The sequence below is a fragment of the Salmo trutta genome, chromosome 3, assembly GCF_901001165.1.
Source record: "Salmo trutta chromosome 3, fSalTru1.1, whole genome shotgun sequence".
NCBI lineage: Eukaryota > Metazoa > Chordata > Actinopteri > Salmoniformes > Salmonidae > Salmo > Salmo trutta.
This window is the reverse complement of record NC_042959.1, coordinates 55,237,603-55,255,556: the sequence shown is the minus strand read 5'-3', so window position 1 is coordinate 55,255,556 and position 17,954 is coordinate 55,237,603. Positions and strand designations below refer to the sequence as shown.

Sequence of the window (17,954 nt, the reverse complement as noted above, 5' to 3'; positions counted from 1 at the left end):
ACTGGATTGGAGGGTAAAATCTCTCGTCATCGTTGGAGCTACCCGGAAGCTAAATCATGGAAATGACTTATGTTGTTGTTATCGGGCAGAAAGTAGCTCGTCTACTTGCTAGCTGTATATCATAATGTTATACGGATATTGTCAAGGTGGTTGTTTGCATTTAATTCATTTGATAATCTTATTTTAAAAACCCATATTTTGGAACTGTAACTCATTGCTTTGATTTAGCTATCGGACGTTCTGTCAAGTTCGGCTTGCTAGCTAACGCAGCTAGCTAGTTAACGTTAGTTACGAATGACAGGGACAGTCATATTTTCCGGGCTGTATGAAGGCGTATGAAAAAACGCTAGAACAAAATGGATTGCACGGCACTGGAGCACGATGCAATTAAATTTGCTAAAACTGCTGTCATCTGCGATCAGAATGGAAAATACAACGAGGCTGTCTTCTATTATAAGGTAACGTTAAGGACTCTGAAATGGATGTTGTGGAATAATTTGCCGTACTCCAAATTGGCTTTTACTTTCACCTGCATCTTATGGTCACCATTGTGGAATAGACTACTTGATCACTGATGCACTTTTAGCCTTTAGAAGTGGCATTCCAGTGTTTACACCTGTGTAACAAACGGTATGTATTCAGCCTTTAATAAGGGATATCCAGAATCTCAAATAATATAGGGTTACTATCTTAGAGGTACTTGACCCATGGTTAAGACACGCTTGTATTTTGCTTCATAAAAATACATTTGTCATTTTGAAAGCAATAATGTTGGTGTTGTATGTGATATTAGGAGGCGGCACAAGCCCTGATCTACGCCGGCATGGCAGGGTCTAAACTGGAGGGCATCCAGGATAAAGTCAATGAGTACCTGGACCGAGTTCAGGCCCTGCACAATGCTGGTGAGTCCACCTCAACAGCGTAGGATAACTGGTGATCCTCCATAACCACTTCTGATCCAACTTCATTCACTCTCATACTCCATCCAGAATGAGTGGATCCATATTCATAAAGCATAGCAGTGAGTAGCCTACAGTGCATTCCTTAAGTATTCAGACCCCTTGACTTTTTCCACATTTTGTTACGGTACAGCCTTATTCTAAAATGAATAAAAAAAATACAAAATTCAGCAATCTACACACTACCCTATAGTGACAAAGCAAAAACAGGTTTTTAGAAATGTTTGCAAATTTATTTGAAAAAACAACAGAAATAGCTTCTTTACGTAAGTATTCAGTCCCTTCGCAATAAGACTTGAAATTGAGCTCCGGTGCATCCTGTTTCCATTGATCATCCTTGAGATGTTTCTAAAACTTGTTTGGAGTCCACCTGTGGTAAATTCAATTGATTGGACATGATTTGGAAAGGCACACACCTGACTATATAAGGTCCCACAGTTGACAGTGCATGTCAGAGCAAAAACCAGACATGATTGTGTCGAGGCACAGATCTGGGGAAGGGTATTAAAACATTTCTGCAGCATTGAAGGTCCCCAAGAACACAGTGGCCTCCATCATTCTGAAATGGAAGAAGTTTGTAACCACCAAGACTCTTCATAGAGCTGGCCGCAGGAGTGGCTTCGGGACAAGTCTCTGAATGTCCTTAAGTGGCCCAGCCAGAGCCATCTCTGGAGACACCTGAAAATAGCTGTGCAGCGACGCTCCCCATCCAACCTGACAGAGCTTGAGAGGATCTGCAGAGAAGAATGGGAGAAACTCCCCAAATACAGGTGTCCCAAGAAGACTTGAGGCTGTAATCGCTGCCAAAGGTGCTAAGACAAAGTACTGAGTAAAGGATCTGGATACTTATGTAAATGTCATATTTCAGTTTTTATTTTTAATACATTTGCAAAAATGTCTAAAAACCTATTTGTGCTTCGTCTTTATGGGGTATTGTGTGTCGATTTGAGGGGAAAAAACAATTGAATACATTTTTGAATAAGGCTGTAACGTAACAAAATGTTGAAAAAGTAAAGGGGTCTGAATACTTTCTGAATGCAGTGTATCTAGTCCTTAGCCTGTCTAATGTTGGTTCATAGTACTTACAGCGAGTTTCCTTCTGAGTCATTCTTTCCATGACCTACGGAACAGCTTATAGTTCACTTCACATGTTTGTGCGAGATTTGAGGGCCTTCGTTTGTGTTTATGAGTTTGAGTTTATTTTTATAGGGACAGTGCACATTAATCAACATTTCAGTAAAAGTGCCAGTTTTAGCCAGCCTGCAAATTTTCAACCACAGTTCCTGGGCAGGTTATTAAAAACAATTACAATAACAATACAAACAATGAGCAGTGAGCACATGCGGAGCAACATAGGACAAGCAACACATAGCAGACAGAGCAATAGCACAAAAAGCAACAAAACAAAATATGAAAAAGCAATAAAGTGTTTGTGGGTGTGTCCCGTTAAGTTGGAGAGTGGGTGTGACTCTGGTTCACACTGTACGGTGGCCCGGGCCTCGAAGTGTGTCAACATGGCATCGTGCCTCGCCTCTTTTAATATCCCTGTCGATGTTGAGGGTCATGTTACTGTATTCAAGTTGATATGAGGCACAATGAAAGGAAACCTCTTTCATTGTTTCCAGCGTTTCTCAATGCTGTAGTTGGCAGTAGCTATCCTAACATATCCACATCACCTCAAATATATATAACACCTATTTTTTCCCTCATCCAGTTGTTATTTTCATAGTCAGCCTCTCATTGAGGATAGCCTAGTGGTTATAGCGTTGGGCCGGTAACCGAAAGGTTGCTGGTTTGAATACCTGTGCTGGCAAGGTGAAAAAATGGTTGGTGCCCTTGAGCAATGCACTTAACCCTTATTTGCTCCAGGGGTACCGTACTACTATGGCTGTAAAACAACATCTCACTGCACCTATCCAGTGTATTTGAAAATATATATTTTTAATGTTCCATTGTGTCCTATCCCATACAGTTCAAGCTCAAAGTAGCGACCCTCTGAAGAGCAAGCAGCAGGTGGATCTAGAGCGGGCCCACTTCCTGGTCACCCAGGCCTTTGAGGAGGATGAGAAGGGCAATGGGGACGAGGCTATCGAGCTCTACACACAGGCCGTGGAACTCTGCATCCAGACGGTAGGGGCTGCTCAGGAAAGGCCCAGGCTTCTTTTAGGCCTGCTGTGTGACTACAGGGGCAACTTTCACCACCAATGCTCTTGTATTGAGCAAATCAACAACAACAAAATGAGCTGTACTCTCTGCTATTCAGACCACTGTATCAAACATTATACAGGATGTCAATTCCTGGGTCATCACCAGGTCCAATGGAGGTGTAGTCAGGAATGAGTATAAGAACAGTTTATTTGGATTAGGACATGAACAGACTGATGCCCCACTAGTCTTCATTGTATCTATTGACATCCCTCTTGACCTAGTCTCTAGGGTACATAATGTGTGGCAGGTGTCAAGTGTAACTCCCCCCCCCACTCCTTTTCTCCGGCTTTCTTTTCTCATAGTCTCATGATACGACAGACCAGGGGCTGCAGGGCAAACTGAAGCAGCTGGCTCGTCAGGCCCTCGATAGGTAAGGAGGTCACTCTCCCCCCCTGTCTATAGTGTAATATTTCTACATTTCTAGTGTTGTATACATTTGGAAAGTATTCAGACCCCTTGACTTTTTCCACATTTTGTTACGTAACAGCCTTATTTTTAAATGGATTAAATAAATACAAATTCTCATCACAATACCCCATAATGACAAAGTGATTTTTCCAATGGATTACAAAAAACAGAAATACCTTATTTACATAAGTATTCAGAACCTTTGCTGTGAGACCTGAAATTGAGCTCAGGTGCATCCTGTTTCCATTGATAATCCTTGATGGTTCTATAACTTGATTGGAGTCCACCTGTGGTAAATTCAATTGATTGGACATGATTTGGAAAGGCACACACCTGTCTATATAAGGTCCCACAGTTGCTAGTGCATGTCAGAGCAAAAACTAAGCCATGAGGTCGAAGGAATTGTCCGTAGAGCTCCGAGACAGGATTATGTTGAGGCACAGATCTGGGTAAGGGTACCAAAAAATTTCTGTAGCATTGAAGGTCTCCAAGAACACAGTGGCTTCCATCATTCTTAAATGGAAGACATTTGGAACCCCCAAGACTCTTCCTAGAGCTGGCCGCCTGGCTAAACTGAGCAATCGGGGGAGAAGGGCCTTGGTTAGGAGGTGACCGAGAACCCGATGGTCACGCTGACAGAGCTCTAGAGTTCCTCTGTGGAGATGGGAGAACCTTCCAGAAGAACATCCATCTCTGTAGCACTCCACCAACCATGCCTTTATGGTAGAATGGCCAGACAGAAGCCACTCCTCAGTAAAAGGCACATGACAGCCAGCTTGGAATTTGCTAAAAGGCACCTACGGGGAAGCATGGTGGTGGCAGCATCATGCCGTGGGGATGTTTTTCAGTGGCAGGGACTGGGAGACAGGTCAGGATTGAGGGAAAGATGAACGGATCAAAGTACAGAGAGGTCCTTGATGAAAACCTGCTCCAGAGTGCTCATGACTTCAGACTGGGGCGAAGGTTCACCTTCCAACAAGACAACGACCCTAAGCACACAGCCAAGACAACACAGGAGTGGCTTCGGGACAAATCTTTGAATGTCCTTGACTGGCCCAGCCAGAGCCCGGACTTGAACCTTGATCGAACATCTCTGGAGAGACCTGAAAATAGCTGTGCAGCGACTCTCCCCATCCAACCTGACAGAGCTTGAGAGGATCTGCAGAGAAGAATAGGAGAAACTCCCCAAATACAGATGTGCCAAGCTTGTAGCGTCATACCCAAGAAGACTTGAGGCTCTAATCGCTGCCAAATGGGCTTTGACAAAATAGTGAGTTAAGGGTCTGAATACTTATGTAAATGTGATAATTTCTGTTTTTTATTTGTATTACATTTGCAAAAATGTCTAAACCTGTTTTTGCTTTGTCTTTATGGGGTATTGTGAGTAGATTGATAAGGATTTCAAAAAATATAATTTTAGAATAAAGCTGTATCTTAACAAAATCTGGAAAAAGTCAAGGGGTCTGTATACTTTCCGAATGCACTGTTGATCAAGGAACACCAACCCGACCGACCAACCAACCAAGCCCTTTGTTTCTCTCCAGGGCGGAGGGGCTGAAGGAGTCCCAGTCCGCCAGTCCCTTAGCCCAGTCGCCACAGGACAGGCCGGGGCCCTCAGGGGCCAAACCCAGTGGGGGGCCTTGCCCTGTCAGACAGTTCTTCCCCCTGGGGCCTGACTTCTCTCTCCAGGACCGGCCCCAGCCAGTCAGGCCGGTCCAGTCCAGTGAGCCTCAGGGCCAGCGCTACACCTCAGAAGAGATCGAGGTGCTCAGGTGAGCAGGCTGGGATCTATTTGGACTCTGGAGAATCATAGAACATAGTCAACACATTGAGTTTAGGCTCCCAAGAAGCAATTGTCTGTGGTTCCATAATAATCCCCATTTCCCTAGGAGCATAATGCCAGTGTGTGACTGGTTTTTCTAAAGGTTAGGCAGTAACACACCTTTGTTTGGTAAAGGTTCAGGTTTGACTCTCATCTACATTTTCACCTGCTGGGTAAGGTACACACGTTACATTTCTCCTGATTCTCCTCTCTGCTTTTCCACATAGGAGCACGTCCAAGATCAACGGCATACCCTTCGTCCCCTTCATGAGTGTGGACCTGAAGGAGAGATTTGCCTTTCCTGTTCCATTCTCGTAAGTCAGGATATTCTTGTTCCTTAGTAAGTGGGTGTGCGGATTGTAGAATACACACGTAATACATTTCTACCTGCAACCAGAAAGCAGATGGACTAGATAGTACTAGATGGAGTGCCACTTGATTGCATTACTTTTTAATTTGTGATAAACATCAGACTTTTTATTCTCTGTGGATGTTTCCCAGGGACAAACTAGGCAAGCTGGCCCTGTCTCCCAAGCAGAAAACCATCTTCTCCCGCTGGGTTCGCCCTGACGAGATCTGCAATAACCCCACCATGATCTTATCTGTATCCAGCTTCAGCATCAAACAGGTCAGGCCACACACACAGCCGTCAATATTCAATATCAATAATCAAGACCAAAAATGTCCCCAAATGTACCCTGTAAAATACAGAATTATTTAAGGTGTATTGGAATTGACTCATCATCAGATGGCGCCACTTGTACGTATGTTTTGACTGATAAAACCTATCTGCTCTAAACTGAATACCTTTCAATGTGATGGATAAAACTGACAGATTTACCTCCCATCCTGGTGGTCGGATGTCAGTCTCATACTTTTATTGTTAATCACCTACTCTCTCCCGTTAGACGGTGGTGTCTGACTGCTCGTTCGTGGCGTCGTTAGCCATCAGCGCTGCCTATGAGCGACGCTACAACAAGAAGCTCATCACCAGCATCATCTACCCCCAGAACCGGCGCGGGGAGCCAGAGTATAACCCCTGTGGGAAGTACATGGTGAAGCTTCACATCAACGGTGTGCCCAGGAAGGTAACGCACTGCAAAACCTGGGAGCTGGGTCCACTGGTGCTCAATGTCATTGTGAGATAAGCTAGCAAACCTTACTCTCTAAATGACTAGACTGTCACTGTAAAGCTGCCATGTCGCTGACCGAGTCTACCAATGGGTTGTATTGTTGTAAGTGCTCCCCCTCCTGTTCCCTGCAGGTCATTATAGATGACTTCCTGCCATGTGGTCAGAATGGAGAGCTGCTGTGTTCCTACTCCAGCAACAGGAACGAGCTGTGGGTCTCCCTCATAGAGAAGGCCTACATGAAGGTCATGGGAGGCTACGACTTCCCCGGCTCCAACTCGGTGAGGGAGTTCCCCCTGTGAAAGTACTAGTACTACCCCCTGTACTGGGCTCTGTCCAATAGCGAAGGTTTCACTTTGGAGAATGTTTCAGAGCTAACGAGTTCCCTCATTCACACCGTGTGCTAAATTCCACATTTCATCCATCGTGCGTGATTGGACAGTTGGTTCTGTTCGCCACCTTGTTATTGCTGTTCTCTAAAGTGTGATGTCTATTCTTTCTGTCTTATTGTATTGTAGAACATCGATCTGCACGCACTCACTGGCTGGATCCCAGAGCGTATCGCCATGCATTCAGACAATCAGTCATTCATCAAGGATGACACCTTCCGCATGCTCTACCAGAGGTGAGACACGCAGACACAAACACACACTCATTAATTCACCCATGCACACACTTAAGGGCCTACATAATCCATCTGTTCTGTAGAATTCACACTAAGAGATATAGAATTCAGATTCTTACACAGTTTAAATACTTTATTTGAATCCACAAATCATATTACATCTGCAAAAATATACACACACACACACACTGAGTAATGCCACTAATCCATCCTCCAGTCAGGTATTGATTTTTCATGATTACCTTTGCTGCCAGATGATAATAGTCATGGTTATCAATACCACAGAGATTTGTCTCCTAGCCAAGATAGCTGACCTACTACTCTCACATCCCCCTCCTCTGATGACAGGTTTCACCGGGGCGACGTCTTAATCACCACGGCAACGGGGGTGATGACAGAGGAGGAAGGCGAGAGGTGGGGCCTTGTGCCAACGCATGCCTACGCTGTCCTGGATATCCGGGAGCACAAAGTAAGTGTTAGCGTTAACTTAGCATAACCACTCATAGTTGTTACAGTAGCTTGTTAGCATAACCACTCATAGTTGTTACAGTAGCTTGTTAGCATAACCACTCATAGTTGTTACAGTAGCTTGTTAGCATAACCACTCATAGCTGTTACAGTAGCTTGTTAGCATAACCACTCATAGCTGTTACAGTAGCTTGTTAGCATAACCACTCATAGCTGTTACAGTAGCTTGTTAGCATAACCACTCATGGTTGTTACAGTAGCTTGTTAGCATAACCACTCATGGTTGTTACAGTAGCTTGTTAGCATAACCACTCATGGTTGTTAAAGTAGCTTGTTAGCATAACCACTCATGGTTGTTACAGTAGTTTGTTAGCATAACCACTCATGGTTATAACAGTAGCTTGTTAGCATAACCACTCATGGTTGTTACAGTAGCTTGTTAGCATAACCACTCAGTTGTTACAGTAGCTTGGTTAGCATAACCACTCATGGTTGTTACAGTAGCTTGGTTAGCATAACCACTCATGGTTGTTACAGTAGCTTGGTTAGCATAACCACTCATGGTTGTTACAGTAGCTTGTTAGCATAACCACTCATAGTATAGCATGCTGTGTTTTATTTGTATCTCGTCAATTCCATTTATGTCTTTGGTATTTTATAAGGATCCCCATTAGCTGTTGCAAAAGCAGCAGCTACTCTTCCTGGGGTCCACACAAAACATGAAACATGAAACATAATACAGAACATTAATAGACAAGAACAGCTCAAGGACAGAACTACATATATATTTTTAAAGGCACATGTAGCCTACATATCAATACATGCACACAAACTATCTAGGTCAAAAGAGAGGAGAGGCATTGTGCCGTGAGAGACTGGCATGCATAGTATTTATATCAGCCCCCCAAGGAAGAGTAAGACGTGCTGCTCTGTTCTGGGCAAGCTACAGTTTAACTAGGTCTTTCCTTGCAGCACTCGACCACACGACTTGACAATAATCAAGATAAGACAAAACTATAACTTTGTAACTTTGCGCATCATTAGTAGTGTTCTGCCTGCATGCTAAGCTTCTGTGCCATTTGATCTGGCTCTCAGGGGAAGCGGTTCCTGCAGCTGAAGAACCCGTGGAGCCACCTGAGGTGGAAAGGGCGCTTCAGTGAACGGGACGAGAAAAACTGGACCCCAGAACTTCTCAAATACCTCAACTTTGACCCCAAGACTGCACAGAAGTTTGATAACGGCGTGTTCTGGATCACATTTGAGGACCTGTGCCAGTACTATGATGTCATCTACCTGAGCTGGAGCCCCGCCCTGTTTAGAGAGTCTTCCTGTATCCACAGGTCTGTCAACAACAGCCCTCTTATATCTCCCACAAGGGTCTGCTATACCTATAACTAACTACGATACAGGGCTCTCGGAAAGTATTCAGACCAACTTCACTTTTCCCACATTTTGTTACGTTTTGTTACGTGATTGATGAGAAAAAAAAAACGATTTAATCTACACACAATATCCCATAAAGACAAAGCAAAAACAGGTTTTTAGACATTTTTGCAAATTTAATACAAATAAAAACCAGATATCACATTTGCAGAAGTAATTGAGATCCTTTACTCAGTACTTTGTTGAAGCACCTTTGGTAGCTATTACAGCCTCGAGTCTTCTTGGGTATGACGCTACAAGGTTGGCACACCTGTATTTGGGGAATTTCTCCCATTCTTCTCTGCAGATCCTCTCAAGCTCTGTCAGGTTGGATGGGGAGCGTTGCTGCACAACTATTTTCAGGACTCTCCAGAGATGTTTGATCAGGTTCCGGCTCTGGCTGGGCCAGTCAAGGACATTCATTGACCAGTCCCGAAGCCACCATGCTTCACCGTAAGGATGGTGCCAGGTTTCCTCTAGGCGTGACACTTGGCATTCAGGCCAAAGAGTTCAGTCTTGGTTTCATCAGACAAGAGAATCTTGTTTCTCATGGTCTGAGAGTACTTTAGGTGCCTTTTGGCAAACTCCAAGCGGGCTGTCAATGTGCCTGTTACTGAGAAGTGGCTTCTGTCTGGCCACTCTACCATAAAGGCATGATTGGTGGAGTGCTGCAGAGATGGTTGTCCTTCTGGAAGGTTCTCCCATCTCCACACAAAGAACTCTGGAGCTTCTTGGTCACCTCCCTGACGAAGGCCCTTCTCCCCCGATTGCCCAGTTTGATTGGGCGGCGAGCTCTAGGAAGAGACTTGGTGTTTCCAAACTCCTTCCATTAAAGAATGATGGAGGCCACTGTGTTCTTGGAGACCTTCAATGCTGCAGAATTTTTTTGCTAGCCTTCCCCAGATCTGTGCCTCAACACAATCCTGTCTCGGCGCTCTACGGACAATTCCTTTGACCTCATTACTTGTTTTTTTCTCTGACATGCACTGTCAACTGTGGGACCTTATATAGACAGGTGTGTGCCTTTCTAAATCATGTCCAATCAATTGAATTTACCACAGGTGGACTGAAATCAAGTTGTAATCTCAAGGATGATCAATGGAAACAGGATGGACCTGAGTTCAATTTCGAGTCTCACAGCAAAGGGTCTAAATACTTATGTAAATAAGGTATTTCATTTTTTTTTGCCAAACGTTCTAAAAACCTGTTTTTGCTTTGTCATTATGGGCTATTGTGTGTAGATTGAGGATTTTTTATTTATTTATTACATTTTAGAATAAGGCTGTAACGTAACAAAATGTTAAAGTCAAAAGGGGTCTGAATACTTTCCGAATGCACTGTATGTGTATAAAAAATATATGTGAATATATTTGATATGTGAAGTATATTTCTGGTTGTGTGTGTCCCTGCAGTAGCTGGGATGGGAAGCAGGGCCCGGTGAAGGATGCCTACAGCCTGGCCAACAACCCTCAGTACCGGCTGGAGGTGACCTGTCCTGCAGGGGGCACCGCTGTCTGGGTGCTGCTGACCAGACACATCACTGACAAGGTGCACACCATCTGTCTGGCTGTTCACCACCACACAGTATCAGACAATGTCTCATTTTCTCCAATAGAAACAATAATCACTCTGTTTTTGTCCTTTTGATATTCAGGATGACTTTGCACAAAACAGGGAGTTCATCACCTTGGTGGTTTACAAGACGGAGGGAAAGAAAGTTTACTACCCTGGTGAGTTTCTCATGGAAATCTGTGTGTATCTGTGTGCATTTCCTCTGACTGTCTCATATGTTCCTCCTCAGCGGACCCTCCCCCCTACATAGATGGGATCAGGATCAACAGCCCCCACTACCTGACCAAGATGAGACTAACCAGCTCTGGAACACACACCTTCACACTGGTGGTGTCACAGTACGAGAAGCAGAACACCATCAACTACACCCTGAGGGTGAGACACACACACACACATTGTGTCATATACATCTCCTGAGTGTCAGATCTGTCGCTGGCAGGTAAACACTGCGATCCTGTTGTTCTGCGGTGCAGAAGTGACCATATAGCACGCCTCAAGCATCTCACAATAGAGCGTGAGAAAAGAGAGTGGGATGGTGGGGGTGAAGAAGAAGAGGGAGTGGGGGAAGATGGAGTGAGGGCACATGAGATGAAGGAAAGAGGAGAAGAGAGAAGAGTCTTGTTCCACTTAATGAGTGTCAAGTGTACATACACTACAGTTCAAAAGGCCAGCCTCCCGGAGTCGTCTCTTCACTGTTGACGTTGAGACTGGTGTTTTGCGGGTATTATTTAATGAAGCTGCCAGTTGAGTACTTGTGAGGTGTCTGTTTCTCAAACTAGACACTCTAATTTACTTGTCCTCTTGCTCAGTTGTGCACCGGGGCCTCCCACTCCTCTTTCTATTCTGGTTCGAGCCAGTTTGTGCTGTTCTGTGAGGGAGTAGTACACAGCGTTGTACAAGATCTTCAGTTTCTTGGCAATTTCTCACATGGAATAGCCTTCAATTCTCAGAACAAGAATAGACTGATGTGTTTCAGAAGACGTTATTTGTTTCTGGACATTTTTTTGCCTGTAATCGAACCCACAAATGCTGATGATCCAGATGCTCAACTAGTCTAAAGAAGGCCAGTTTAATGCTTCTTTAATGAGCACAACAGTTTTCAGCTGTGCTAACATAATTGCGAAAGGGTTTTCTAATGATCAATTAGCTTTTTAAAATGATAAACTTGGATTAGCTAACACAACGTGCCATTGGAACACAGGAGTGATGGTTGCTGATAATGGGCCTCTTTACGCCTATGTAGATATTCCATTAAAAATCTGCCGTTTCCAGCTACAATAATCATTTACAACATTAGCAATGTCTACACTGTATTTCGGATCAATTTGATGTTATTTTAATGGACAAAAAAGCTTTTCTTTCAAAAACAAGGACATTTCTAAGTGACCCCAAACTTCTAAACGGTGGTGTACATATACTGTACACACAAGGTATATTAAACTAGATCTGAGTTGTTTCAGAATGTATAAATATACATGAAGCAGCCTCCTTTGTCCTGTATTCTGACTGTGTGTTCATATCCATGCAGATTGAGTCTTAAATGAAGTGTGCTAATTATTTAATTAGAAACAGCTCTGTATCAGAACCCACTTGCAGAATTGTGAAATCAGTTGAAAGAGAGCTTGTGAGTTTGTCTGCAATGAATTGCTGTGTGTGAAAGAGAGATGGAGAGAGTGAGACTTTGTTGGTTTGTATATGAATGAGTAAAAGGTTTTGTGTGTGAGTATGTGACCCAAACCTTTTTTTGGTCATTTATATTTCATAAACTCCCCTTACCAACTGAGCTGAAGTCTTTGAGGAGCCTCACAAAAACATGTTTGGCCTCCGTAGAAGAGAAGAAACCCTGAGAGTAGTTGCATGTGTGTCTTTCTGAGAATGAAAGAGAAAAGCCAATCGCCAGAGGAATATCTCTAGCCTTGACTTAGCAAGCAGCAAACTGGCTGTGAAATCAATTCCTGCACTCTCACTTCCTTAAAAATCATCTGGAGAATTAGCGAATTGACGTTCAGTCTCATACTCGGAAGAGTTTTGGTGAGGTATGGATTGAACATGATTTCTTCCATCTGTATAAGAGCTGCCCAGTATTCTTCCTTGAGTTTCTTCCCGATGTTTCTATGTTGTGCTGATCACATCCCTGCTCATTCAGTTCCAACAGAGTAATAGACGTTTCCCTCCAACAGGTGTACTCTGGATGCAAGTTCTCCTTCACCAAGATCCCAACACCCTTCACTCATACCAAACGGGTAACATTTACTTCCACTTGTCTCTTTGTTCACATTCTCTATTGGCATGATAACAAAATCACCATCTTACATTGCGAAAGCCCCCTCTCTCTCCCTGTGCAGATCAATGGCCAGTGGAAGGGGCCGAGTGCAGGGGGTTGTGGGAACTACAAGGACTCGTACAAGCACAACCCAATCTACCAGTTTAACCTGGAGCGCCCAGGACCCATGCTCATAGAGCTACGAGGCTCCAGGTAAGACTCACTGAGGCCTGCATGGGCCCTCCACACCACTGGGGGCACTACACCCAGTGGGGACACTTTATGGCCCAATCACAATTGATGGATATAAAATGGGTTCCATTGAAATGAATGTCCTCTTGTAACACAGCACTTTTAATACTTGAGTGTTCATCCTGTCCGTCAAACCTTCTCTAATCCGAGGGGACTACAGAATGACTGCAAAATGACTACAAGATGACAATGCAAAACTGAAATAGTATGCATGGTCTGCATTGTCTGACAGTCTGACTCCAATGAGACTTTGTCATGAAATGTCCAGAAAATTTGAGCCGTCACAGAATACGATTGCCAGGTGTAAATGTGACCAGACAGACTAACAGTCAGTTTCCAGTGTTAATACACTCCCTTACGTCATCCTGTAGGGGTCATCTTTAATAGTTCATCTGGTGCTCCTAATTAAAACGAGATGACTCGCTCTCTCCCTCCACAGTCTGCAGTCATTAGCACCGCTAACTAAATACTCTCTCTGTCTCTCTGTGTCTGTCTGTAGGCAGCATAGCGCAGGTTCTGATTGCTTGTGTTGTTATCGTGTCTCGGTCTCACCCTCTCTAGGCAGTACAGTGTGGGCTTTGAGATGGTGACCGTGTCCACTGTAGTAGAGCCAGGACCTGCAGGCGTCCCGAAGAAGAACAGTGGAGACTACAGGTACTCACCCAGGATACACAGGAGATCAGCTCATCGAGGTGTTGAGTTCCAGATGAGTTCAGAATCAATCCTAATATTAACCCTTCACACTCGTGGGAATTGGCCTATGTAGATAAGGCTAAATTGAAATATTTATTACAGAAGAGATATGGAAAGCATATGCATAGCAATGGTAGCAATTAAAAGGGACCAGTTTGGAGATTATGGGGAAATGATTAGACTAAAGGTGAGGTAATAACAGTTCACCTGACACGACTGAATTCAAACATTATACTGTTGATTTGATGTGCATTTTACATTCACTGTAATTTTACCATATTTGTTGATAACGAAATCTGAAAATACTCATTCAGTAACATAACAATATTAGTGGATTTGGGGTAGGTCCAACATAAGACAAAAAAATGAAGGGTTTGAGTGCGAGGTCAAACTGGTGTCTCCAATTGTCTCCACACCTCTAAGTAACTTCAATGCACTTTTATGACTAAAAGACGAGTCTTCAACTACAAGGTGCTTTTTCTGAGCTCTCCTAGCTGTGCCGAGCAAGCGTGATGGTAGTTGTTTTGTTTGGAACACAGCCCTGCGTCCCCGCCATCACAAAATTACTGTTTACACAATCCAAAACGGTCCATTATAAATCCCAATCTGGCTCAGGTGGACATCATTAAATGATAAAATAGGATTTTACAATAGGCTTTCACAAGCCAATTCAGAGAAGATCGGAATTTTGGTGCGCATAGAATGGAGGCATGAGTGCATTCAAATGTGTGGTCTGCAGCCCCCCCCCCCCCCCCCCCCCCCCAAAAAATAAATCACAATACAACAAACAAGCTCATTCTGTTCAGGACATCCCGAGGTATAACTCCATGACATCTTGTAACTGTACATTAAACATAGCGATCATAAACGTTGACACTGTATATCACATGAGTTTCATATGGTAATGAGAAGTGCACATTTGGGCTCGCGGGTGTTTGGCTTGTATGACATCAGCGGTATTTATTATAATCCTCGACGTTTCATCTTTCAAAATACATCAAGTCCTCTTAACTTACAGCACTTTCCTCACTCCGACAACAAAATGTTTTGCCCAATTAGCGGATAGAATGGGGGCAACTTCTTGTCGCGTGCGGGGGCTCAAGGTCCAAACGGCTCAGTCAAAACCCATACAGAGCTGTGAAGCGGAGACTCTGACCTCATGTTACTGTACAGCTACTGCGTTCCAATATAGGCGCTTATCAGTGTCCAAATCGGCCACTTTCAACCCGTGTATGAGTGTAATTTTCCTACTGTGAAACTCTGAGCTTGTTTAACTCCAATGTTGGTAAACAAACACTATATAGCCTCAACATGGTTGAAACGATTATTTTGATATCTATGGTTGCATTCATGGCTCAACTGACTAGGTATCCCCTTTCCGTCTATGAATTTGAAAGTGGTTACATTTCTCCAGGCCCATCCCTCAGCTTTTTACTAAAACAGAGACGGGGTGACCACTTGAATGCATCCATCATAAAATGTTATGCACAGGTTAAAGTTCAGTGTTGGAACATATATTGGGGACACATGATTCGCCAAAGCCCTTGACCTGATGACATGCTGCCTAAATGTGGTGGCTACAGTCACAACACTGAGGGAACATTCTATACATTCCCCATAGGTCAAAAGGTCACATCTGAGGACCTCGTCTCTAACCTCTGGGATGTCTATGCTAATTGAGTTAGCCTGGTTCAAAGATTGAGGGTGTACTGAAATTGGCATAAAGGAATGCCTTTTGAGTTAGATCTTTTGACAACGTGTGTGTCTGAAATGATTTTTCAGAAATAATTGATTGAACTAAAGATATTAATAACATTTTCCTCACATTTAGACCATGATTTTAGATTATCCTGTGGATGAGGTTAAAGCAGGTTAAATTTGTATTTAATAACAGATAATCTCTATAAATTATTCAGATAATCTGCTCTGCTATTGAACACATTGTATGCATTTTTAGTGGGTTATGAAACAGAAAATGTCCAGGAATGGTGGTGGACTGCATTGTAACATGTTATGAAGGAATGGAGATTAGAAAGGGTGCTATTTGAGACTATTGAGACACAGCCATAGTGACCCCCTTCCTCTCTCTCTGTAGGTGTGGTTTCTGCTACATGGAGGCAGACCATGTCCCTGCTGGCATCTACAATGTCATCCCCACTACCTTCCTGCCCAAACAGGAAGGACCCTTCTTCCTGGACTTCAGCAGTGCCACGCCCCTAAAGGTCTCCCAACTCCAGTAAGGAGAGGGGGGGGGAAGGATTCAGGGGTGACACCAGGAATAACTTGCACACAGCATGGACACTCACTATTTCCTAAACTTTGGGTGGAACTTGTTACGATTGCAGGAGGACCCAAAAGAGACTGATTACTTTATTGATCATTATCAAGGTTATTTGGAAAGGGACATGTTTTTGGTATGGAACATAGCCCTCTATGTGCTGAGGTGTGCAAGAACATGTACCAAAAAATGTAAACTGACTGAGTAATAACTATCAGAGCTAATGTTGGAGGTGCTTCCTTCCTCCTTTGCCATAATGACAGATACAGTAAATGATGTCACAACAACCTATGGCCCTTCTGATTTTCAATGTTCAATTACTTGGCGCTTGTTCCCCGCCAGTCTAGGTACTCAAGAGGCAGTGCTGGTATTTACCAAGAACGAAGGGTGACGTTCTCAACTGCAACTGTCTTTCTCAGGAGACGGCACCACGACAGGGATCTCTCTGTTGCACAGGAATGAAGACTAATCTCTGGCATTTATAAGGATGTGTGACACAGGCATGCAGGACCTGTGTGTGTGTGTGGTTGCAAAATTCTAGTAACTTTCAATAAATTCCCTGGTTTTCCAGATTCCTGGAATCATCTGACCAGGATTTAGGGAAAACCAAGGAATTTATTATAAGTTCCTGGAATTTTGCAACTGTGTGTGGGTACTCATGTGGAAAACAACATTTGAAACGTATCTGCAATCTTCAGTCTCTTGTTTACGCTTCAGCAAGGACTTGAACGCTTCACAGCGGTTTTCTTCTCTGTTAACATTTTGTCAGAGGCAAGACTGCTAGTGGCTTTGTCATTTTCTGGACAATTACTGTAACGTGTCAATGCTATACAGTCTTGTGGACAAGACCCACTCCTCAAACATACTTTATTTTTACTAAGGAAAGTGTGGACTTGCTAGAAGAGCGGAGTCACCTGTACCATGTAGACTTATTTTGCATTAGCAAAATGGCTGCTCTTTGTCGTTTCATTATTCTTTACATTACATTTAGGTTTTCTTCCAGTGACTGTTAAAAGGCAACTATTGCTGCTGTTGCCACTTATGTCAAATGCAATAGTCTGGTATGATTTTGCTCAAATTTTGCACTAAATGTGGAATGATGTATTCAAACATAGCATTGATGGAAATCAGAAAATGTTTTGTCTGTGTTGGTGAAGATCTGGCCTCTCTCCTGTCTGAGAGCATTTGAAAACAGAGCGTGTTGCGTTTGCAGCAGCTGGTCACAACCTCTAAGGAGAATCACAGGGCAGAGACAAACTACCAGGCCTGAAGGAGGGATCTGGAGAGGTAGAGGAGAAACAGAGAAGTGCAGTAGAGGGAGAGAACAAAACAATTGTTTAGGTGAAAGGCAGGAATTTAACCCCAGAGGCAGATTTGACAAATACTGCTAAGTCAAGTGTCTGACAAACGAGAGGAAAGCAAATATGACGAGAAATCTGAAAACCAGTTCAACTTTTGTTATTGTGAACAAGATCCTATAATCTAGTTCTGTGCTGCCGTGACTGTCAAACCTGCTAACATTCTGAATCCTGTCGCCCTACAGTCTGCAGCACACAGTTTATACGTCAATGGGGAATCCCAGCACAGATGAATGGTACTTTTCTACTGTGGTTAATCATGTTAAGGTTTGCCAATGAGGATCCAGGGTGATGTAAACAACCCGCAAGAAAGCAATGATCTGATTGTTGTTGTTGTTGCAATAGGCTATCTGCAGCGATTAGACCAAGAACATATCAGTATAGCCCAGTTAGTCAGAATGGCTACAGGCTAGTCAATTACCGTATAGGGTTCTGACAGACATCTACAATTATTTGACTTGTTTTTGTAGAATAACTTTTAAATCTCTGCCTGGAA

The 17,954-nt window shown here is 43.5% G+C and overlaps 1 protein-coding gene across 1 annotated transcript; it reads left to right on the top strand.

The window, feature by feature from the left end:
* Positions 1-39: 39 nt before the first annotated feature.
* On the top strand, positions 40-17,230 carry LOC115179351 (calpain-7). Its single transcript, XM_029740788.1, has 19 exons — positions 40-458; positions 794-902; positions 2,932-3,089; positions 3,470-3,537; positions 5,120-5,347; positions 5,625-5,711; positions 5,899-6,025; positions 6,306-6,485; positions 6,662-6,808; positions 7,046-7,152; positions 7,501-7,621; positions 8,716-8,960; positions 10,455-10,590; positions 10,697-10,772; positions 10,844-10,989; positions 12,795-12,857; positions 12,960-13,090; positions 13,691-13,783; positions 15,918-17,230. The coding sequence occupies exons 1-19, from the start codon at positions 357-359 to the stop codon at positions 16,060-16,062; spliced, it is 2,469 nt and encodes an 822-aa protein (XP_029596648.1). The 5' UTR covers positions 40-356; the 3' UTR covers positions 16,063-17,230.
* The last annotated feature ends 724 nt before the right edge of the window (positions 17,231-17,954 follow it).

Coding starts and splice junctions, on each gene's coding strand:
- LOC115179351 (XM_029740788.1), top strand. CDS start 357: ATGGATTGCACGGCACTGGAGCACGATGCAATTAAATTTGCTAAAACT. Junction 5,712..5,898: donor GCCTTTCCTGTTCCATTCTC/GTAAGTCAGGAT, acceptor GATGTTTCCCAG/GGACAAACTAGGCAAGCTGG. Junction 6,809..7,045: donor ACTTCCCCGGCTCCAACTCG/GTGAGGGAGTTC, acceptor ATTGTATTGTAG/AACATCGATCTGCACGCACT.